The sequence below is a fragment of the Cygnus olor genome, chromosome 7 (genome assembly GCF_009769625.2).
Source record: "Cygnus olor isolate bCygOlo1 chromosome 7, bCygOlo1.pri.v2, whole genome shotgun sequence".
Classification (NCBI taxonomy): domain Eukaryota; kingdom Metazoa; phylum Chordata; class Aves; order Anseriformes; family Anatidae; genus Cygnus; species Cygnus olor.
This window is the reverse complement of record NC_049175.1, coordinates 12,844,281-12,868,754: the sequence shown is the minus strand read 5'-3', so window position 1 is coordinate 12,868,754 and position 24,474 is coordinate 12,844,281. Positions and strand designations below refer to the sequence as shown.

Here is a 24,474-nt window from a genome sequence, read left to right as displayed (position 1 = left end):
CACCCACAGATGCAAGAGGGGGACAGCATCAAAGGGCGCATCACTGCCCTGCCAGAGCTGCGGGCATCACAGAGGGGATGGATGCATCAGGGGGCCTCCTCTCCCATATCTGAAAGGCAAACTGGCTTGGGGGAAGTGCAGAGAAATGCAACGAAGGGGTTTCCAGATGGGAAAGGGAAGAAACAGCCAGATGAAATGAAGTGGGGAGGCCCAGTTAGCAGGACCTGATAGCCAGGGGGTTAACAGGGCACCCTGCAGCCCCTGTGGGGCAGACAGACGCAGACCATGTTATGCCACAGCCCCTTCCCCAAACCAGCAGCAGGGCACAGACCCCGCACGTGAGCGTGCCTCTCCAGCCCTCCAACTGTCATGCTGCTGGTATTTCGTGACGTTAATCTGGGATGCATTGGAGCGGTGCTCCAATGCAGGCAAATGTTTTCCAGTGCTTATGTTTCACAATGCTTACGAATGTCAGAGAGGAAGCGCAGAGCAGAGCAGAGACACATGCCAGGAAAAGCAGGGTGCGAGCTATGGTGAGCCTGTCAGCGAGGACAGGAGCAAGAGGGACCTGCACTCCCCTCAGCTGGGGTTATGAACGGGCTGGGACGGGGGAAACTGAGCGAGGGCAAAGCGCTACGGAGCTGTGCCATGTGTGGCCATCCCCACCAACCAGCAGCAGCAAGAGCTGGGACCAAGCATCACACCTTCAGTCCTGCTCACCTACTCCCTACACTCATTCTCCAGGAGTTGAGAGGAGAGACCTCCACCGTAGGGCTGAAAAGCTTTTCGCTCACCTCAACACCTTAATGGTGTCCTGGGTTGTTTGCAGCAGTTTGCCCAACACGGGACCTTGATCAAGAAGCTTGGTCCAGCTCCTGGAGAGGAGGAGCTGCGTCAGGAGCATCCCCTCAAAGCAACACACTGGATGGTCACTTTGAAGTGGCTTCACCACAAGACATGAGCTTTGTCTCTCCCACCTGGGGGACAGCCGGGATGTTTAATAATTAATGGCCGTATTCTCACCTCCAAAGGCCAGCGCGAAAAGCATCGCTGTGTCTTTAACGGCTGCCAGCGATGGGAAACTCATTGGAGTGTGTGTTCGGAGGGGAAGAAGGTTAAGATGATTAACTGGTGCTAACAAGTTTAGGATGTGGAAGAAGTATTTTCTTGGACGTCCATCAAAGAGAGGATTGAATGTTCCCCGGCGGGGGGGGCGGGCGGTATGTGTTTAACAGATGAGGTTTCTGCCTCTACCAGCTCTGCCTCCCAAAGCCGCCTGCCCCACATGATGCAACCTCTCCTTTTTAAACCGCTACTTCTCCCCCTGCCCTAGCGGCCGTACCTGCGGCCCCCAGGCTGGCACAGGGGCTGAAAGTTGATCCAGGGGGAGGAAAGCCGCCCCTCTGCTCTTCCTGTTGATCCTCACCCTGGGACACCCTTCGGGCACCAGCGGATCAGCCTGGCCCTCGGTCCCCGTGGCAGGCGAAGATGCAGGCGGATGCCCGGAAGAGCAGACAGGGAATCAAGTATCACTGCGCCGAAAACTGACACCTCAGAGAAGAAGGTTTCTCCTGGGCATTTGCAGCCCTGCTGCAAAACCCCACTCCCTGCCCAGTCACAGGGAGGCCGAGCAGAGCCATCCCCACCACCAGCAGCCCACTTTGTACCTCCCCATGGCCCTCAAGCACACGGCAGCAGCTAACATGAATGCCAAAGTCCCCTTGCAGATGGTTTTGGAGCAAGCAACTTGCTGCCTGCAGCATCTCCCTTAGCCCGCCCCGGGTATTTTCAGTGCTCCTCGCAGGCTGGCGGGCGCCCATGCTTTGTGCAAGTGCCCTGCCGTCAAGCCTGGTGGCCAGCACGACTCACCTTCATTCCTCCAGCCGCCGCAAAGCTGCCGGGATGGGCAGCACACGCGAGACCCGCGTCGTGGGGCCCGGACGTGCGTCAGTGGCTGACGCAAACCAGCCCGGCCATGTGCACACAGCCCAGGCCTGGGAAAAATCCCTCCATCCTGGTAGCGCGCTCGCACTGAATCAAAGCCCTTGCTGTACAGTAGCAGCACAATGTGCTCTTCGGGTTTCTCCAGCCAGCTGGGATGTCTTTGCCTTGCTTTGTCACGGCGCTGATTTATGCCCATATGTACCATATACATTGTAAGCACAGGCACGCAATGGTGTAAACACTTCCACCAAACATCTGTACACAAACCCATCAAATATGCAGAAGCTCTCTGCTGCAGCCCTCTGCGTGCATTGCGGGTGCCCTGCAGGCAACCTGTTGGGCCCCAGTCTGCGTGCAGGGTGCTGTTCCCCACCAGACCCGTTACTTGGATGTGCTCTGGCCAGGACAGTAAAGGTCAGAGTGGGACCATTACCTCTCATGAATCAGCCTGGCCGCAAATGCTTTCCTTCCGTGTCAGGCTGTGCCCCAGTCTGAAGCTCACCATGGGGGTACTTGCTCCTCAGCAGTGCTGTGCTCCCTTTCCACCCTCCAAAATCTTAGTGCTTCCTGCGCGATTCATCCTCAACATCTTTCTCTGCACCATGTCCTTGTCCAGGGAGGAGCTTATTGCCTTTTTCAGATGGAGGACAGCAGAACCAAACAGCCAAGGCTTTTCTGGGGCTGGGATATAACGTCTGGGATGTAACATATAAGCACCACTGAAGTTAATGTTTGTGCCACCAGGACTTGTGCACACTGAGACAAGAATATTCACCTGTCTGCACCCCTAGGGAGAGCTCGGCCTCCAGAAGAAAAGACCTGCTGCAGTTCTTGTAGGTCCAGGGAAATGTTCTTCCACCATCCAATCAGTTCAAACAAAAAATAAATAAAAAAATAAAAATGTAGAGGGTGGAGAGAGGAGCCCTGGGGCATCCAGGAGGTAGGCCCAAACATGGCAAGAGGGAATTATACAAACAAGCAGACAGACGTAAATAAAACAGCCGTCCTCTCACAGAGCCATTGTGCCTCAGCACCTTCCCTTTTGACTGCATCGATTGTTTGTGGCCAAATGTTGGATGCCGAGGGAAAGGTGGAAGTTCTCTTCCAACACCGTCGGTGTGACGGCACCGTCAGAGTACACTTGTCCTCCTGTTGCTTTGCAGCCTGGGCAGCACTCACAGCTGTACTAACGGCTCCTGTGAGCCCTCCTAGTCTGCACTGTGGCAACAACAGCAGGTTCACTGAAATCATTTAAATAAGCCTTAATAAAGCCAACTTAAATCCCAAACACAGACTAAGCCAGATGAGTTGATGCTTAGGAGAATAAGGAGCATCCTTGCTCCATTACCATCCCTCAGCAGCAGACGTGGTAACAACCTCCAGGTGACAAAAGCCAAGGAGGGGTGAATCCTCCATCTGCCCCAGGCAGTTGTGTAAGAGCACAGCTGCCTACGTGTTTGGAGAAAGAGAGTTAACCAACCAAACAAACTGTTTGTTTGTTTTTTTCTGAATCGTTCATCCCCATCTATTCATAACTACTCTCAGAATCCATGGAATTCATTGTGTGGTTTGCATCTTCAAAACAAATGAAACAACAGTATGTCTAAACCAAACAAACCCCAACCCAAAATACAGCCAGCAGGCCAGGGCGCATGAGCAACCTTCAAGGCTGAAGTGTGTGTATACTCTAGAGGGCCAAAAAAATGTGGATGGGGGAACACAGCTAAATTTCAGGGAATAATAGAATTCCCAGGGAGAATTCTTAAAAAGGGGGGGAAGAAAGAGCACAAGCATTTAAGCAATGATTATGCTGCAACTTTGCTTCCAGATGTGCTGCACCATGGGGATGCCATGCTAGCTAATGGCATCTTCTGAGGCAGTGATGCGCTGCTCCGGACGCTCGGCCACAGCAGCCCGGCAGGAGCTGGGCTCTTCAGCCAGCACGCCTGCAAGGGCATTGCTGGTGCATTCAGGGAAAAAGGCAATTCACAAAGCTCCTCTCTCTTTTTTTTTTTTTTTTTTTGTTTAGAGGTTGTTAAAAAGCCACGGTTAGGCACTTTCAAAGCAGAAAAAGGTTGTGACGCAGCCCAGAACATCCTTTGCGTAGTCAGCATAGAAAAGCGTGCTGACTTACCATCCTGAAAACGGGTCAAACAAAAACACAGCGCTTGGAACACACCTCCTGACAGGAGGCCACAGGGCTGGGTGTTTCATTATGCACTCCTGCCTCACGTTCCTTGGGGCTCTGAGCCAGGGCCACCCGCCCAGCTCGCAGTCCCCTGGCATTTAAATAACCGGGGGAGAACCTTCCCATCCTGTGCCAGGGATGCCAAATGCCCCCTCCACCTGAGTTTGTCTGTATGCTTTCAGACTTCTAATCTCACAGGTGTCCTCAGATCAACCCAAGCAGTCCCAGCGAGCTAAAAACAGGCAGAGTTAAAAACGACAGCAAGAAAACGTAAAAGCCGTGAAAACCTGCAAGAACTGGAGTACCCTGGCTTGTGTATGGAGCGGGAGCAAGCGGTATTTGGTCACCGCTCTCCTTTTTGGCTCATCTGCCCAGAGGAGTATGGGGAGGAGACAGGAATCTCAAGGGAGAAACGTGGGTGCTGCAGGGACAGGCTCAGCCCACGCTGCCCTGCGGGGCTGTCCACATCCCCGCCACCCCCGTCCACCCACCAGCCCTGGTCGTGCCCTTCCCGACGTTTCCTCCCTCTGCCGGCTGCCTGCCGGGCCAGGCAGGGGTCGGGACGTGGGAAATCCTGCTGCCTCCTGCCAGCTGGCCTTGCCGGCACTGGGTGACACATCCTGGGCAGGAGCCAAGGCCCTGCTGTGGCCCCGCGACATTTCTTGCTTGCTTCCTCCAGGGGTGAGCAGGATGCTCGGATTGAGCAGGCACACTGCATCACCAAAAGCCCCATGGCGTAAACGGGGCCTCCACCTCACCGCTGCTCTCACCGGCCACCCTACACAAAGGTAAAAAGCAGCCATATATGTGGGTTGTGGTGGCTCCTGCTAGTATTTCTGTATGGTCAGTCGGAGCTGAAGAGAGCAGCCAAGGGGCTGGGGCAGATGGGGGAACATGCATGAGGGTTTGTGTGAGAAGAAATGCCCAAGAAGTGCTCCCTCGCAAAGACCCAAAGGTGTGCACAAGACCCCAGTCCATAGCCAACACCAAAATCCTCGCAGCTGCCCCATATGCCCACCCCAAACCCCTGTAACAGCAGAAGGTGCATCAAGTTGCGGCGGGGTTGAGCAACCTCCTCCTGACCACCCGTCCCCAGGAGCCCATGGGGCCAGAGCCACCTCCTCCCCCGGCCCAGCTCCCTCCTCTGCCCCTAGGAGGGATGGAAAAGCCATTGGGCATCCCTCCGAGCCACTTCCCTGCTCGCACAGCTGACCGCCTCCAGCACTGCGGGCTCCCAACCTGCCCAAGGAGAAACCGGACCAAAACAAGCAGTGCGGAGGCAGAGGGAACGGAGCCAGACTTTTTCTTTTTTTCTTTTTAAGGGATATCGAAGACTGGAGCAGAGAGCCAGCAGAGTGAAAAACAACCATGTGGGGACTGTGAAAATCGGAGCTGAAGAGGGGAAGATGGGAAAGGTCTAATAAAGAGTCACAGTATATAAAATATTCAGGAGCCCACCTCTGCCAGAAAGGCAGAGGGAGGGGGGTTTTGGTGGTAGTCCCTGGCTGTTTGAGACTGTCCAGGCAGACGGGGTCTGGATCTGCAACTGGGTCTGGATCAGAGCCGTAAGGCTTAGGGTTTCACTCTATCAACCTGAAATACAATGCTTTTCTCTTGCAGGGTTCTGTTATTACATGGCAGAAATCAAGGGAGGTCAGATGGCCACGAGAGGCTCCTCCAGAACTCAGGTAGTTCTCCTCAGCTCTCAGCCAAGTCCAAATCCCACACAGAAAAGAAACACTTCCCTCATCTCAGCAAAAGCTACGAGGGGAAGCTCTCTCAGAAATCAGGCCCGTGGTCGCACCAGCACCCGCTCAGCCCCAGCGAAACACCCCAGGCATCACCCCAGTGTGAAACAACCTCTGTTCAAACCCAGTGCTGAGCTCCCTGCCTGCATGTGGCCCTGCTGCAGGGCAAGGTCTGGAGGTGGTGAGCAGCTGGGTGCAGGCACTGCTGCTTCTGGGCCCTTTCCCAACCTGCACAAAGCTGTCCCAGATCAGTCTGGGAGACAATCTCATGGAATACCTATCAGATGAAGGGAACTGAGTCATTAGTTAACCCAGGCAGGTTGTGCTAAGATCGATGGGCATGTCCTCCCCACTTGGACACTGCTGGAGAAGCCCACTGTGACCTCTGAGCTTGAAAAACCACAATGCTGTGGAACAACATCTCACTCACAGGTAGTCACGCCTAGCCCCAGCCCAAGTGATCTGAAGTACCAGCTTCCCAGCTGAAGGAAACATATATTTCCTTATCACTTGCTATAAATACAGCTGCGCTGTTTTCCTGACCATGTTATTCTTACAGTCCTTATCGTGTGCACTCAGATAGCCACGGCACAGTCACACGCTTCACAGCCTTCTTGCTCCACTATTCCCAGTTTTTCCAAAGCTTTTACGCCCACAAACCGTCTTGTCCTGAAGCTCTGGCAATGGGTGACCTTGCCCAGGACCTCCACATCCGTACTGAACAGGTCAGCAGATGAACTTGTCTTCCTTTTCCCTTCTTTGCCATGCAGGGACCTGGCTCACAACTAGGGATGTACTGAAATGTCATTTCTGATAAACATTTATTTTCGGTGGGGAACATGATGTGTGCTTGTTTACAGGCGGTGGAGTGGGCCGGTGAGAAGCAATAGGCATGCGCCAAGTCTTGCAACATCTTGACGCTTCTCCATGCTTCTGAATACCTCGGTGTCCCGCAAGGGTCACATTGTCTGCTCCTCAGGGCATTTTGGACACAGGGGAAAAAATGCATTGGGGAAAAGGATTCCCGAGGTCTCGGCCTCGGGACAAGAGACCATGCTGAAACAGCACAACAGTGGTTTCAGGTGGCCTGCATTGCATCAGCCTGGAGACCGCAGGGAAACACCCCGCAGCAAAGTGCCTAAGATGAGACAACCGCTGGCCAAAGGTGCCTTCGATTCTGTGCTGCTCAAAGCCAATCCAGGCTTCACCTGACACAACTTCGCCTTTGGACCATAGCTTCCTTTCCCTCAAGCAAAATTTGGCAGGGGGGCGTGTGGATTTTTACAAACAGCTTCTGTGGCCACAGAATATTTGATGAGGACAGGCAAGTTTGACAGGTAACAAGGAAGCCGGAATCTTTATGGAGCATTTACTGTCCTCCCAAATCAAAGCTGACCTTCAGAAATACTATGAGCTTAATGAAATGAGCAGGTAACTAAGGGCTATAAGAAACCCAGCACCAACCGCTGTCATGGCTTCACAAGGGATGTGGGTATCTGTAACCAAGTGTGAGGACCTCGATGCTGAAATGCTTGGGTTATACATCTATCACACACATGGTGCAGGCGGTCACACTCAGATGGCCTCTCAGATCAGTGAATCTGCTTCTTCCTGTTCTGCATTCAAGTTCTACGTTTCCTTCTCCAAACTGGCTCAGAAACACCAGGAGGATATTCATTCCTGTGGTTTTATGGCATTTATAAGTCAAGTCTAGGCAGGAACTTGAAAATGGAGTAGTGCTATGATTTGTGTTCTCATTGAAGGGAAAAGGTTAAATTTAAAAACAGTTGAACTTAGTTTTGATCTATCTTTGGAGAAGTGGAGAAGACATTTCATTTGTGCTGTCTTTTAAATTTAAACCAAATGGTTCCTGTTGTTCAAAGGACTAAAAAGAAAGTCCAACAGTCCTGATTTGGACATATCAAATCACACATTTTCCAATGTTCTGCAAGTCTGGATCCTAGATTTTACTTCTATTCCATCAAAAACCTGTAGGGCTTTATGTCTTGCTTTCACAAGCCACCTTACCAACCCATTTTAGTCTGTAGACTAAAACTTTAGACTGTACCTCCTACATCTGTACAAAGGCCTAAACACACCAAGTATGAGAAAACATTAGTCATAGCAAAGTCAGACCCTTTCATCATTTTTTCCACTGCTGTCCAACAGATGACCATACTTAAATACGCTTTGATACCCCCACCGCCAAACTGCAAAAGGCTTCATGTTGAGCACCAAGAGAACCAAGAAAGAAACCACAGAAAATGGAAATGCCATGCTTAGGCACTTAACCAGACACAACTTTCCCTGCCCCTTTCTTTTCAAGATGAGCTTCAGCTACTCAGTTTGGTTATACACGTTCAAACTCTTCCAAAACTCCAGTGCCTCTGGATGTGAGGGGTAGCCAGCACTTTTCTATTTCTTCTACACAGTCAAATGTATCAGAAGACAATGAGAAAGGCTGCATGATTCATTGTAATGGAATGAAATGCCATTCACAAATGTTTTTTCCATAGCAATTTGTCACTTATTGTATTGAAACCACTTCAGAAGATGTGTCTCAAAGAGCCTTTTGATATTAGCATGATTAAAAACATAATGCAATTAAGCAATCCCATAAGATTTCTGTACATTATATGAGTGGGACCTTCAGTGACCGCTTCATTCAACCCCCCCGATAGATGGCCGCTTCTAAGAGAAGGTTGTTATTCTGCAACATGCCTCAGATAGTTGTACAACGCCAAGGAATTCAAATCTCCTCACCCCAGAGGCATTTTGGCTCACCAAAATTTAGCTGTTCAGCTTTGGTGTTCGGCCTAGCCTACGTGTCTCAAACCCTTCTCAAATTAATCAGAAAGATGTATCTCCTAAAGCCATTCTGCCCACGTCAGTGCTGATATCTAAAGCTAATGAGAGCATTTGCCCTTCTTGATGCATCTTCCCCCCAACTATCTTGATGTCTACGTGGATGACTGGTTTTCCTACTGTTTATGTCATACACAGAATCAATATTTATGTACCCATCTTGTTATACGCTTGCCCATATTCATTTGCTATACTCAGAGCACATTGTTACGCAGGAATGCATAACTTTACATTCATATACATTTGCATTCATATCATGTGGTTCTGAAAAAGCCTTCAATGAGAAGTAGACAAAAAATGACAAAAGGAACCCTCCAAGGTGCCAGCCGCCGCAGATCCTTACCTGCCGGGCAGTTGCATCTCTGGTGTGTGTCTCGAACTTCTCGATGTCTTGGCAAGTGAAACTTTAATTTCTGTCATGGAAAATTAAAAAGGAGTCGTTAGTTACTGCTGAAACCCAAAGCCTCAAATTCTTGGAAAAGTGGGACTGGGGGGACATGCCCAAGCAAATATGGGAAAGACACAGCAGACTAGCTTGGGAACGAAGAGAGGCATTCAAGTTCATAGTCTTTAACTAGAAATGCAGGGTTTGATTGGAAGCAGGCTAAGGGAGTTTCGTAATGGCCTCCAAATGTGGTCCTCCTGACAGGCATTACAAAATCAAGAGCCATCAGTGGGGACTGTGTCCTCATGAGAAAGCTGCATTTCTCAGAAGACCCACTCAGCAAACAAAAAAAAAAAACAAAAAACGAGAACCAAAGCAGGTACTTTTCCCTCTGACACTCCTCCAGGTGTCTCACTCACAGAGACACCTGGAGAGACAGAAGGGCTGCACTGGAAAATTACAGCTGAAAGTGGTCTGAAAACAGCAATGACTTTTCATGAAATTATCAGGGGCTTTGAAGTTTAATGTTACTCTAGTGCAGAATGAAATCAAACCCGCTGAGCACTTGCACAAGGTGGAATCATGTCAGAATGCTCGTTTCCAATGAATCAGTATTTCTACTGGTGCTGGTGTGTTGGCCTCTTGCTCTGCAACCCCTCTGTGCATCTCTTCGATGTGACAGAGCCACCCAAGGCCATGGTATCTTCCCTCTCTGGAAACGTCAATAAAATCAACCCATATTCTGAGCAAAACACATTTTGGGGACAGCATCCACACTACCCCTTCATGGACATTATTAAAATAACCAATTTAGTGAAGAAAATGCAAATCAATCCAAATAAGTTATTGATTAATGCCTGTGAACCACTCTTGGTTAATGATTTGAACTCATTTGAGAAGACTGAGCCACCAGGCTGTCATGCCACAGAGACCCTCCCTCTCCCCGGCTAACCGTGCAATTCCAGTTGCACCTTATCGTCCAATCTACTTCATATCCACGGCTGACATTTAGAAATAAGCAGTCTTATGCTGGGCTTAAAAGAAGCCCATGCCCAGGATAATAAAGCATTGACTTGATTTTCACAAGTAAACAAGCATCTTCCTGCAAGAAGGAACGCATCGGTTTGGGGATCATTTCTTTTATAGAGGGAAAAAAGGCACGTTTCTGCCTGGAACGAGGAAAGGCAGAACTGGCTGGAACACTTCTATTTTTCACTTTGAAAGCACTGGCTTCCTCATTGCAAGTCAAAATCAAAAGGGGTTGTTGCAACTGACCAGAAATGGAATATGACCAGCCTTTTTTATTGCATTGTAGACTGAAATGTTTTGATAGTGGGTTAATTTGATATCATGGTGGGGAGAGGGTTTCACATCAGGAGAGTTGCCAGTTCCCATACAGCATTTTATCTGCATTTGCCCTCCCACTCTAAAAGCACAGATGCATGAATCTTGGCATTTGGGCACGCTCCCATCTAGCTGCCACCCCAGATGGCATGCCTCTGTTCTGCAGCACTGTCTGGCTTTGAACGCGTCGTGCTAATGGTCAAACATGGGCACAAGTAGGACAGTGGAGCCTTTATTTGGATACTCCCTGGTATGTAGACATACACGTCCCTATTTCCATCTACACACGTGCCAACCAAAACGTTGGAACGCGAGACTGCCACATCTGGGTGGCATTCCCGTATTTGGGAACTGGGCTTAGCACAGTATTTGTGTTTATAAGGGAAGAGTTGATGGCTGACACAGACAGGGGCAGGAAGTCATTTCCTAACGAGCGAGGGTCCGACACCCTGCCCACAGCAGGGCCCTTTTTATAGGGTAAAAAACTGTGAGGAAACGTGCAACAGATCCCACCCCACTAAAGACAGAGACACCAAGGGCTTGCTGCAAGAAGCCTCAGCTGCATCGCTCTGCTGGCGTGCATGGAGAAGAACTGCATAACCGGACTTATGAGGGGAAGCAATGACCCAGCAGAATTCAAGCACGACCGGGAGAGGAACAAGAACGATAGCATTTCCCCACAACTTTATCTGCAGGGTCAGGGATGTGGAAGCTGCTCAAGGAAAACAGGGCCCTGTGGGAGGGATGGAGGGGTGCTGCTGGGCAGGGCTGGGCACACAGCCCCAGACACCGGTACCATGCATTCATCAGGCGCTCACCAGGGCTGGGTATTTTTCCCCATCCCTGGCCATCCAGGTGGCTCCCCAGAGCCCAGCAGCTCCACAAACCCTGCAAGTGCAAAGGGCAGTGCTGCCATGGGATCGCTGCTCTTTGGTGGGAGGCAAAACCTGCCAGGAATTTAGGAGCACCTGGATTTCAGCTTCCTGCAGAGTCTATCAAACACTGACAGCAACAGAAAAAATCTTTGGCTTCTGGAGACCTCAGGTCAGCTTTGGGTTGAGATGGTGAAACAAAATGAATTCCTGGAGGTTTCTGCTTCCCTCATTACCACTGTGCGAAATACCGCCCAGTCCAACACGAGAAGCTGGATTTGCTCAAGAGAGCAGAAAGAAAAGGCTTTCCTCTGAAACTGGTCTTTTCCAGGCAACAGAAAAACAGTCATGTTATGGCAAGGCTGACTTTGTAAGCAGAAATAAAAGGACTTTGGAAATATGGTGCACCTCCTTTCTGAGATCTGGGGTCTGCTTTTTCACCTGGAAGACATCAGAGCAGCCACTGTCTCCCTCTTGCCTATGCAGAGATTCCAAAAACCTTTCCTATATGAAAGGCCAGGCTGTCTGCATAGCCTGCTTGCTCTTACCCGTCATGTTTTCCAGTGACATAATGGCTGCACCATCCCCCTACGCATGTGAAAGGGTCTTAAAGAGCCTTTGCCAGTGGCTGACCAGCTCCTACAAACGGACCGCGTGCCTCTGTGGACTTAGGGAGCCATCACACACTGCTAAGTGCAAAGGAAAAGCCCTGTCTGCAAGAGGGCAGGACCGGCAGGGCCTGGACGAGCTGGAAATGGGCAATAAAGCCACTAGCACAGGCTTCTCCCCTGGGTCTTGTTAACTCACCACTAGTGAGAGCAAAGGGCTGGCTCGGGTGGACAGAGCAGCGAAAGCGGAACCTCTTCTGGCATTAAAGGACCGTGGCTGTGGCCTCCTAAACCTTGCAAGTGCTTGTTTTGCATGGGCACTTGAGATTAGGTGAAAGAGAGGGCACTTCTTCAAAGGGGGCAGATTAATAGCTCTTTAGCAGACACAGTTGTTTGCAGTCACCCGGGGAGGTGAAATCATTTCCCACCACTATCTCCAACAGCTAAAAGAAACATGTCTCAAATAGATAATCTATTACAACCATCAGGAGGATTTCAAGGGCTGTTGGTTTTGTTAACTCTAATTGTTTTATCTCCAGTTCTGCTGTTTTTTCTTAAAGGCCCAGCTCCTGGAACCTCAGGGCTACGTGGCATAGTGCAAAAGCAAGCAGCAAGCTCTCCTGAAGGGAGCAAAAGAGTTGGGAAGTAACGCCATCCAGGTTCAAGGACTGCAGGCAGCTGTGAGGAAATGGGACTTCGCTATCAGAGGAATAGGAAGGGAAAATAGAAGAAATCTCACAGGTTTAGCTTAGTGTTTTCCACCCCAAAGGGCAAGGCAGGGGATGCTTAGGGTAAACTTGCTTGTGCCTGGGAAATGGAATTGCGCAGTGTGGTTCTCAAGGTATTTAAGTAAACGGAGAAGAAAAGGAAGAAAAAAGCTTTAAGTGGGGAGGGAAAGGGAGTTTTCAGGTGTTCCTCCTTTGCTTGTTTATGAAAGGAGAGTGTCCCAAGGAAATGAGACTACTGGGACAGCAGTGGTGACCAAAACTCCCTCCTCATTCACGGCAGAGCCCCTCAGCCTCTTTAGTATCACTAGAAACTTGAGGAATACCTCTGACACAAGCCTGAGAGGCCACGCACACCCACCATTGTGCAGAAGGGCAGCAGATCATCCCCCAGGCTTTACACAGGATACCTGCTTTTGTTTTACCCACACACAACTTCTCCCCCTAAAAACACACAAATTCTTTTTTTCCCCCCTTACAGCAGGGCTAAATCCATCGTGCTCTCCACCCTGCCAAGCTTTTGGCCGGCAAACCAGTACCAAATGTTACCCAGCATGGGAAAGGACCTTATTTTCTTCTTGGAAGTTCTAACTCTGCTACAAATGACAGCAGTGAGTTTATTTGTGCTCTGTATGATTTTCTGTTGCCCCGTAAATGCAGAAGAATTCCCACATGGAGCCAAAGTTCTCCCTGAACTGCCCACTCCACAGACATTTTTTGGGGAAAACAGTCAATTTGTGCCTGGCAAAAATCTCCCCTCTGGTATTTGCTGACACCAGGCAGAGGTTTTCACAGTAGCAAGCAAAGCAGTGCTGCCCGGGCTGCTCCAGAGAAAGCATCTGCCACCCTCTCCTTGCTCATCCCTGCTGAACTGAGATGGAAACACCACCACAGCCAGCTGCAGATGCTCCAAAACTGGTCTCCAAGGACAAAAAAAATCATCCCTACTGGCTGGCTTAAAATTAACATTTTATACAAACCAACCCACCTCCTCTCCCTGCCAGTTTTGCTTTATTTCTGCTTGCCCAGAAAGGCACCTGCCAGGACTCTGGCATTTTGCACTCCTTAAGTGCAGCCCTTATGGTGTCCCCACGGATGCCCACAGACCCTGAGGACACCCAGGTATAAATGTGGCACAGTCTGGAGAGCACCGCACACCCCAGCTCGGAGCACAGAGCAGTACATGTTTGAGTATAACCTTAGAGCTCCTCTATCAGACCTCACAGGCTTTGCTTCCTCACATGCATCCAGCTCACAGGCAGAGAAGATGGGGAAGGGACAGAGATGGGAAGCAACAAGGATTTAATTTGCCCTTAGCAAAAGCTGAAGCGTGCCCTGGGCAAGGGCCACCAGCACCTTCGCGCACCATCTCTCCCCTCACCCTCTCCTGCCCTGACCTCCCCAAATTTTGAGCGCTGACCCTGGCCTTGCTTTGGTGCCCTCCTGTGCCCATCGCCTCCCATGTGGCATGACCAGTTCTTTGCAAAGGCAAGGTTTCTTTCAAGCCTGGCTATTTTGTTTTGTGATGGATAACATGGAGCTGGCAGCTGTGAAACCCATTAAGGTCAGAACATGAGGAAACTGCGAGAACATGGCAGTGAGAAGCAGCGAGGGTCTGCGTGGGGGGAATGAACACCTCATTTTCACACCCACGACAGTCATCCTAGCCCCAGCCCCTTACCCTTACCCCAGCCCAACTTGCCACTGTCTCTTGCTTCCCCAGTTTTTCTCCTTTCATCCTTTCCCTGCTCCCCTTCATCTTCCCTGTTTTTCTCCGCTTTTCCTGTCCCTCAACAGCCCATCCAGACGCCCATCCAACTTAGCCTTGCTTCAGACCTAACAAAAAGGAGGGTGGCAGGGGGGTTGTCCTTTCCTAAGCCAAAGCCCCATATGCCAGCCCACCATCTGTCCTCCAGCAGCTCCTCACCCTGCCCCTTGAGCTGCTTGGCCCACACCACTGCCCCTGGCCAAGGCGCAGAGGTCTGGAGGGGCTGTTTTGGGAGCTGAGTAAAAGCGTGCAGCAAGGCCGGGGAGGGGTCCTGTTGTGGGGGGCACAGGTGCCTTTCCCCGAGCTATTTTTGAAGCTGTGGCCAAGCAGGCAGCTGGCAGCCCCAGCACTGCCGGCCCCCGTCCCGTGGGGCTCCCTGCACCGGCTGTGGGAGCTGAGGTGGCCCCCGGGGGCTGAGGAAGGGCTGCTCAGAAAGCAGGGGTGCTGCCGGGCACGTGGGCAGCGCGACAGTCCCATTTCCTCACTGAGCCGGGCTATAAAAAGGCAGAAAGGCGCCGCGGGCAGCGGAGCCAGCAGGACGCACGGCCCATCCGGCCCCCGGGAGGGGTCCTGCAGCACATCTCAAATCACCCGGCGGATAAACCCTGACTTCCCGGGAGGCTCGTGCCAGCAGCGAGGAGGGGGACGCTGCACGTCATCCCCTGTGAGATATGCAACCATGCGGCACCAGTCTGGCTGCTCGTGACACTTGTCCTGCCTCCACTCAAAGCTTTCCTCTCGGGGGTATGGCCCATGCAGTCCCTGACACACCAAAAACACTTCAAAACCCCAATGAGGTGAGGGATCCTGCATGGTGCGCATCCCATCTGGGGCAGAGGCACCTGGGCAGCCCCCAGCAGCATCAGCACACTGAAGGGAAAGGCTTCAGCAGGTCAACAGTGAACGTCAGTGCTTCTTGGCCCTCTTTATCAAGCAGCTCAAGCTCAGGCTTCTTCAGCAACAGCTCTACCCCATCCCTCAGCCTTGGAGGAAGACTCCACTGGCTGTGGCGGGGTTTGGATGGGACCCAAGTGGGTGTAAGACTGCTTTGCAGCAATGCCGCAGCAGCACCAGAACCGATCCTGGCAGCACCAGTGCATCTTATTCCCCGAGCCAGGAGCAGTGGAAAGGGGTCAGGGCTGGCACAGCAGGGAATCCAGCCCAGCACAGCACTGGCACATTTGCAGCTACCTGCTTCAGCACAGCTGGGGCTTTCCTCCTCCCGTGGTCATGCCGGCTGTGGTGTGCCTTGCCTGTCCCTCTCCCAGGGCTCAAACCTGCGCCGAATTCCCACGTTCAACCTCTAGCCTCAGCTCTTCCAGCAGGCAATGCCACCAAAAACCAAACGGAGAGGGCTGGAGGCTCTTCTCTTCCTGCGGGGAACGGGGATGAGGTTTCCCCTTCACGAAGCGCCAGGGCTCAGCCACAGCGTGGGCTGGGGCAGAGGGAAGCAAATGCCAGGCAGGTTTGAGAGGTGGGAGGGACCTGAAGGCACGGGAAATTCAACCTAGCAGCATCACTTGTGCAGAAACACCTTTTTAAGGTGGGGAGGAACACACAACACGACAGTATGAGCACACACACGCTCTAAAACCTATAGTACCACAAACTGCACATGCAAAATGAAAGGACCGACCTCATCAAGCAGTTGGTCAACTCTTCCCAAAATAGCTGTCTCCATTTGGTCTGCTGAGAGCCAGGCAGGGAGCTGCGTGGGTCTGTCCGCTTCCAAGTGGGACACCCGGGACTGCAGATCAGAGGTCCGAAAGTAAAGCAGGAGGCTCAGCACCAGAGAGAGCAGGGAGACACCGGGCAGCCCCGAGCCCAGCAGGAGAGGGAGGCGACAGCATCTCTCCCCGTCGCCGGTCCTGGGGGGAGCCACGCACCCCCTGTCAAAAGCTGCTTCACCCACGCCTTTCCAGCTCTTCTCCTCCAACATTCCCTCCCTGTCCTGAGAAACAATAAATAAATAAATAGAATAAATAAAGCCTCACTCCTACTCCGAGAAGCACAATCCAGAAGGCATAGAAAAAGACTGTCCAAGAGGATCCCAGTGCCAGCAAATGACAAATAACAGCAATAATGACAAAAGTGGATGGGGATGTCTAGAAAAAAAAAAAAACACGCGTGCCAAAAAAATTAAAAAGGTGCAGAAAAAATGGATCCAACTGCAGCAAAGATTAGGAGAGGAAAAAAAAGGGTGATCAGATTTTTTCTTTTTTTTCTGTCTTTCAGTCTTTTAGGTCGCTGATGGTTTTTTGTTTCTTTCTATGCTGCCAGTTTCAGTTCCTTCGCAGACCGGCCAGGAGCTTGCACATAAAAGTCCCCATTAGAGAGAGGTAATTCTCAGCTGCTCGGACGACGCTGTGCTCTGGCTGATCGTGGCTCCTCTGTAACATGACACACTCCCTCCAAACGACGGGCTGGGATGAGCGAGCCGCGCGGCTTCCCAAAGTAACCTCCTCTGCTCGCCCTCTCTCTCCACCTCTCCCTCGCCGCATGATTTATTTATTTATGCAAAGCGCCGGGGTGGGATCGGGCGATGGGACGCCCCTGTCCCGCTTGGTCCCCAAACCTCCTCTCCACTGCCAGCCCTTCCCTTTGAAGTGGCTCTCAACGAGCTTATTTATAGCGGCAGGAAAGAGATTGTAAAGCAGAGGCTGGGCTCACACCAGCCCGTGTCTTTCTTTCCTCCCCGCAGCCAGAGCACAAATGGGACAGCATAAGTGGGCTGCCCCGCGCAGAGCCCCGGGCAGCACTGAGGCAATGGGCTGTGGGGTATTTGGACCCCGGCATTAGGGAAGAACAGCTGGGCAGGGTGAGAACCAGAAGGAGACAGCCAGAAACCAAAGCCAGGAGTCAAGGACTCAGCAAAAACTAAGCAAAGGGCAGAGGGGAGCAATGCCTCTGGCGGGCAAGCCCTGGTATGAGGGGGGGACCTTGTTGATCGGGTCTGATTTGGGCGTGCAACATGCTGAGCCCAGGGGGACCGAGGTCGTTCAGAGGAATTAATCTGCTGAGGCCCTCTAGTGAAGCAGAGCTTCCCGTCATCTCCCCCACGTCCCACCAGACATGAGGCACCAGGCAGACTCCCCCGTGGCAGGGAGCAGCCTCCCCGAAACGTGCCGTAGGGCAGCTCCGAGCCACGCGACCAGGAAACAAAGCCCCTTTCTGTTCTTCAGAAGTAACAGAGGCTCACCTCCCCCAGTTTTTCCAAGCATAACATACGATATTTTATCCTCCAGAGTGACATGTGGGCTCTGCTGAGCCCCTGCCTGTCCGTCCGTCTGTCTGATCCGCATCTCGTGCGCACACGGCAGCAGAGCAGCGCGGGCCCGCTGCTGTGCACACTTGCTAAAAGCAGGGCAGCAAATTGGTCTCTTAAAATCTGGCTCCCTTGTGGCTCCTTCACTGTCATTTACACATTTTAAATGAAGATTTTGCGTGCAGTCTGTGCTGGAAATTATTGGCAAAGAAAACTCATATTCATCTCTTGCCCACTCTCCATTTCAGAGGGCTGGAAGAAATAGACCTTCTGGGAGCAGGTTAAAGCAAGCAAGAGCTGTTTCTCCTCCACCAGACAAACCCTCGGAGGGTCCGGTAGCACACAGCCCCGATTCTTTGAACTGCCTCATTCCTTTTGCAGCCACTCGCTTCCCGAAATGGGGGCTTAGTGTCTGAAAGGCAGGAAATCCTTTCTTCCTTTCTTTTCGCAGGTTTCTTGTCATCTCACTGCTCAAATTCACATTGCCGCTCCGGCGCGCGTGGAGAATACCCCTCTGACGACTGCAGCTTTTCAACAGTTTCTCATATGAGCAGGGCAGGGCCGTGCAACCCACAGTGCCGGCGCACGCAGAGCCTGTATTTGTTCCGGAGGTGCAGCTCCCCCATCTGCCACCCCCTGCTCGGTCTCTCCCAGCTGCACCCACATTCACAGTCTACTTCTCTGCAAAGGAAAAGGATTCTTCAAGGCCATACCTCCGCAGCTTGGTGCTGCAATAGTGAGAAACTGTAGTCCATGGAGCCGCCTAAGATGCCATCTGCCATCGTAGCAGCGATTTCACCAAACCTGATAGTGAGAAGTGAGGGGAAGATGCTGAGAAGCTGATAAAACGTGGGGAACACTGATCTACATTCGGAAATAACTGGGATGCTGGGCACCCTAGAGAACACTGAAGTACATAACTTAAGGCCAGGGCTGAGCTACTGGTGACAGCAGCAGCCCATGTTATACGTATGTTCACTGAAGGCTGTCTCATTTATACCAGTCCAAGCACTAAAAATCCAGAAAAATGCACCCTCTAAGCTGAAAACGGAAATCTGCTAGGTATCTACGTTTCATTTCCCCGCGCCAGCTGGGGAGAGCTCTCTGCTCTTTCACTCTGATTTGCAGTAGAGGTCCTGCTGTCCAGACATGAGCATCGCCTGAATGACTCTGTAAGTGCCTTTTCCTGCCTCCCCGCCAGCTCCCCTCCAGCTGATCAGTTCACTTACAGGGTATGTCATAGCTGCTGCAGGCTGGGGAGCTGCACTCGGCCGGGTTTCACGGGGAAGCCTTGGCTGCAGATGTGCAGGAGGGTAATTTCTCTATCCATGAGGCATGGAGGAGCCCTGTCATCCTATGCCAATACAAATGGACTAATTTAGCTATGAGTCTGAGCCAAATGCGCACGTCGAGTGTGCAGCACTGCTTGCTGAATGAGCTGCCTCCAGGGACCAGCCCCAGCACACGGAGTCCTGGGGCTGAACACAGCCCAACCTTCAGCTCCTCCTGCAGCCTCAGAGGTGGTGGGTGCCAGCCTGACATCAACCCTCCTGCACATTTGTGATTCTTGACATTGGTCAAGTAGAAGCAGATGCTCAGCTGCGATCAAACAGAGCGATTTCACTGACCAGTGACTCTCTCACAGCAGGCTGGACCGCCGAGCTTGAGGCTATATCCCTCTCTCCTCCGGGAGGTCGATGCAATTCCTTAGGAGGACAGTAACTGCACATTTCCACCGCTTTCAACAGGTCCTCTGGGGATAGTTACAGACCTCAGCACAAACATGCAGCAAAATCTGGAGCAAATATAAAGTAAGATATACCTCCCAAGACAGACAACTGAACGCATCCATACAACAAAACAAAGTGTTTCACATCTAGCATGTGGCATTGGGTAGCTAATACTCTGGATGTAGTTACGTACAGGGATGAGAGCCCCTAGGTTTCTCCGTCTGGCACTGGCACTTTGTCCATCCTGTGCCCCAGAGAGTTTGCCCAGTGCTGCTCTGCAGCAGGCATGGAGTGTGTGGGGACTCCTCACAGCACACAGCAGGGTACCAAGAGGTCTCACTGCAAAAGACCAAGAACCCCCTGACTCCTGGAGATATCACCACACACCACAGGCCAGAAACAGAAGAGCCAGGCACAAATGAGGTCGGTCTCACACTTCAATGCATGTTGTTCAAGCCAGCAAGTTACCTACAGTGAGTCTTCATTTGGCCTGGGAAAGGGTGGGCAACAGCAGCAGACCTTCCTCACTTTCCTTCACTTTAAGCAGAGCTTTTAATCAAAAAAAATAAAAATAATTTAAAAAACAAATATGCCCTTCCTGTCACTAACTGGAAGTTGAGGCCAACTGAACGGAGATGGCCATGCACTCAATCCCACCAGTAATCTCCAAAACAGCCTGTAGAGTTTCCCTCTTTCAGGCCATTTACTAGGGAGAAAACAAACGCAACCCCACTTCTCTTTTTCTATTCTATTTTTTTCCCTCTCAGGAAATGTGGGGATCTTGATGTGCTTGAACGAGCCATTAACTAGCAGCCGACATCTCCAGCTATTGTAAATATATTAACTCAAGGCCTTTTGCTGCGTTTATTAGACTCAAGAACAACATCTGGAAACAGATGTTTTCTGAGAGCAAAGGAGGGGAGGGAGGAGGAGAAAAAAACAAGGGGGAAGAAAAGACTCTTGCAAGTGGAAGTGCATGGGTCTGCAGACCATCCCTTCGCACAAGGCTGTTCAGAAGAAGCACTGCGAGGGGCTGAGGCCAGTGCAGCCGTGTCCCTCCTGTAGACAAGGCTTTGCGAGAGCAGGACATCTCTGAGTTGCCTGTTTTCAGGGAAACAGTGATGGGGGAGTAGAAAAACTCATGACTGCTTTCAGGGCTCTAGCAAAGAACAGTCACAGCACTCACAAAAACATCCCCTTCCCTGTCAGCCTCTGGCACAGGGACCCACCTGCCTTTGGGCTGGGGTGCAGAACAGGCAAGGCCTGGGATCCCCAGGGGACACCACCACAGTGTCCCACCTGCCACGAGCAGCCCTTCCTCAAAGGGCAAGCAGCGGGGAAACCTCCCACCCTGGGGCTGTTAAGGACCAAGGGGCCCTGCTCTGATTTAATGATGTCTTAATGACACCACGGCTCAAGTTGAGACAATACTTAGAGAGTTAACATAGTGTTACTAGGGGGAAAAGCATGCAGACACGTGTGTACTTAAACCCATAACCCAAGCATTACTGATGAAACTACACTCTCAACTGGTCATGCTTTGCTCGGGTTCCAGAGGTGACTCAGGTACAAGAGAGATCTGAGACCAAAGCTTTCCTGCGTTCCTTCTGAGGGACATACGCCTGTACCCATATGCTTACATACGTACACTCACACATTTTTTACAATCATCGTTTTCTCTTCTGTAACCCCAGCCTCACCTCTGGCATCTCCAGCCCCGTCTCTCCTCTAATATGCAGCTACTAATATTTTGCTGGTCAAGTCAGGAAAATTGAGTATTACCTACTTAATTGGGCAGTTGTTTATAGGATGTATCAAGTAGTCTATGGAGCAGAACAATTCCAGCCTGAGGAGCTGCTCTAACCCATTGTGGAGTTACAGAATAAAGACACATTCGATCCTTTGGGAAAAGGGTTAGGAAAATACATGGAAAAAAATGTACTGTCCGCGCATAGTAATATCATGGCTGTTTTCAATCACTTGGTCCCTACAAAACAAAAGGGACCACTGCACAATATAAACTCTTAGCCCTGCCAAGCAGCAAAGGCAGAAAGAAAGAAGCGAAGCTAGCAGTAGCCGGTCAGGGCTTTACATTTTTATAACCCTAAAACACCTGAGCTCAGTTTTGCCCCCCTCCTGTCAAAGCAAAACCAGCTTCATGCAGGCGCAGCGGTGGGAACCTGCCCCCAGAGCTGTGTGAGATGCCAAACAACTGAGCAGAGCCGGGCTGGGCCAGGCCAAGCACTCCTGCAGAGGCTGGGTCAGAGCTTCCAAGGGAAGATGAAGCAAACCCTGGTCTCGCAGTCTGAGACCACCCCTTCTCCCTTGGCCCCCACAGAGGGAAAGCCCAGACCATCCAGGCTTTGCAGGATGAGAGCATCAGGCAGTGCCTGGTGGATGCACAGTTAAGCTGCCCACACTCCTTGTGTTTTCAACTAACCTCTCGCCTTTTGTTCAGAAGAGGAGAATGGCCCTGAGCAAGCAGGCTCTGCACCCTTCTTTGTGGAAGGAGAAGTTTTTTCCCCCAACAGAAGCGTTTCACGTCCAAGCTGGGCTGGGGAAATGTTTTGCTTCTTTTCAGCTGCAATTTTTTTTTGTTCCTCCTGGTCTGGAGCTGATTTTCAATAGGTCGTGCTCAGTGCCGTGGGAGCCTGTAGAGATGGTCATCTCTGCTGGCCTGATTTTTGCCGTTATCTCATTTCTCACAGAGCCTGGGTGGTAGGACCTTTAGGGGAAGAGAAATTTAGAAAAATGACATTGCTGCAAATGAGACAAGGAAAAGCTTCCACTACTGCAGCAGTGTTCCCCAAATCTTTCTAGCTTACAGATGCACACAGCAGCCTGTGGAAGATGGGCATTGCTCAGAGCTGAAAGATACCTGCCTCAGGAAAACTGCTTTAGAAACACTTCTAGTTTTGGTGCATCGCTACGAGCTCCAGCACAGCTAGAGCAATGCAAGTGCTAGCCACAGCAAAGAGGCAGGCAGATTGAACACTCAAAATCTGCTCATATGGGTGGAAAAACATGGGTGAGATTTTCAGGCACAAAACCTGCAGAGCCAGCTCCAGGAGCGAGGGGCAGCTGTCCCTGGGACACAATGTTCTCCAGCACAATGCTGGAGCTCAAAGGAGCTACTCGGTTCCGCCCTGCAACTCCCCTCGGCCCCTTGCTGAGCAGAAAACCTGCCTGCATTAATTAATTAATTAATTAATTAATTATCGGGCACTGCATGCTCAGTTAGTTATCCATGCACCAAGGCCCTTGCCACAGTGCCTTGGCACGCGTGGGACTGATAATTCAGAGCACCGATTTGCATTTGGGTTTCCCATTAAATCGCTTTGCGAGAGGCTACTGCTGAAAGCCTGCAGCCTTGCTGCCCAGCTGGGCTCTTGCATCCACCCCAAACCCACACTCCTCCCACCCCTTCCCCTCAACAGGGGTCCCATTCAGCCTCTGCTACTGTCTTCCACAGAGGCATTTCTAAGAGATCCCCCGCTCCTCACCTTCGGCAGCTGCAGTCCAGGCTTGTGCCCAGGCTGCCAGCAACCCAGGGCATACGCAGGGTGAGCGCACCACAGGGTCAACTGGAAACCCCAAAAGCCTGGGGCCAAGCAGGCCTGCCCAGGGGAGCCCAGACACCGCGTGCATACCCAGAGGCAGGCAGAGCCAATGTTACGGCTCGGTCTAGGAAACCAAACCCTACAGTGCTGGGGCAGGCGTGTGTCCCTGCGCAAGCAGCCAGGGAACCCACAGCAGCTTTGTATGGTCTTTGAAGCTAATGAATCGATGCTGGGAGGGTTGGGAAACCCAGACTAAGTGTCAACTGCTCTGAGGGAAGCAAAAATAATGAAGCAAGGCTCCCCCAGAAGACAGATTGCTTCAGAGCCCAGGAGCAAAGCAGAGTGGATATAGCTAGCTCAGGAAATTGAAAACAACTTTTGGTTAAAACTTCCTTTTGCTCTAACACTCGGTCTTTTATCAAAGCTCATTCAGACTCTGACAGCAGCGTGCAAAGAGGCTCTGCTCCATCGTAATGCAAAAGACAGGCCCAGCAGCCAGGAGGTTAGCAACTAATGGAGCAGAGTCAGGTTTGATTTCCCTGGAAATTGCTCGCAGAGGAAAGTCAGGAGATGAGGAACGCTGCTAATGCCCTTCTGTGACACCATGCCTCCTCCTGCTCAGGGTGAAGCCCTTGCTTGTGCCCTCTGCCTTTACCCTGTGGCTTGTCCCAGTGCTCCAGCAGGAGGGAGAGCAAAGCAAAAGCAAAAAAGGGGGGGGGGGGGGACATGAACTCCTGAGCCACGAGCAGACAGTGCCAGAGAGCAGCACAGCTCCTCACATCAGGGTTTTTCCTTCCCACTGATGTTGCTTTCCTAGCGCCTGATGTAAATCCTCCTGCCGGGGGGTTAACCTGCCTTAAATGTGGCTCTAGCAGCACATCCTCAGCCATCTGAGGAGTCTCTTCCAGCTCATGGGTTTGTTTTTTTTTTAGCTGCCACTGGGGGGTTTGTCTCCTTTTAGCAGCATCACAAGGGGAGCGTGGAAAGCTGTTTTTCCACCCCAAAGGAACTCTGGCACAGCTGGTTCATGTGTCAGATGCACAGTGCGCATGAAGGCTGTGCTCTTCCTTCAGGACACTGCGTCCTCATCATGCTGGGGCACATCCAAAGCAGAGCACCAAGAAAACAACATGTTTTAAGAGAAAGGGCCCAATTCATCTCCCCTGGGACTTGTAACAGTCAATGGAAAAAAAAAAAAAAACAAAAAAAAACACTTTTAGGCTTCCCTGGGCTTTGTCCCATATGTCCCAACCCAGCTTGACGTCAGTGTAGTTGCTCCTGCTTTATGCTGGATCCGAAAAATGGAATCCATTGCGACAGGTCCTGATGAGACAACGGGAGAGCTGGGTCCTCCAACCCCAAAAACTCAGCATACGGAGGGAGGAGCTGAGCCCCCCCCATTTTACCACAGGCATCTGAAACTGCCTCATGATGCTTTTTAATGTTCTCCCTCTTTCTCCTCAATAAATCAG

General features: G+C 51.4%; 1 protein-coding gene across 11 annotated transcripts in view; it reads right to left on the bottom strand.

Moving 5' to 3' along the window:
• Positions 1 to 24,474, bottom strand: part of COL13A1 (collagen type XIII alpha 1 chain) — a 103,108-nt gene that overhangs the window by 72,527 nt on the left and 6,107 nt on the right. For 2 of the 11 annotated variants that reach the window (XM_040564547.1, XM_040564548.1), the window contains exons 1-2: positions 16,084 to 18,679; positions 9,089 to 9,158 (exon numbers count right to left, since the gene is read on the bottom strand). In XM_040564547.1, the coding sequence (XP_040420481.1) occupies positions 9,089 to 9,158; positions 16,084 to 16,386 (373 nt within the window). In that variant the 5' untranslated portion in view covers positions 16,387 to 18,679. Of the gene's footprint in view, positions 1 to 9,088; positions 9,159 to 16,083; positions 19,608 to 21,882; positions 22,168 to 24,474 lie in introns of those variants that run through there. The other 9 variants (XM_040564545.1, XM_040564554.1, XM_040564546.1 and 6 more) reach the window with 9 other exon arrangements.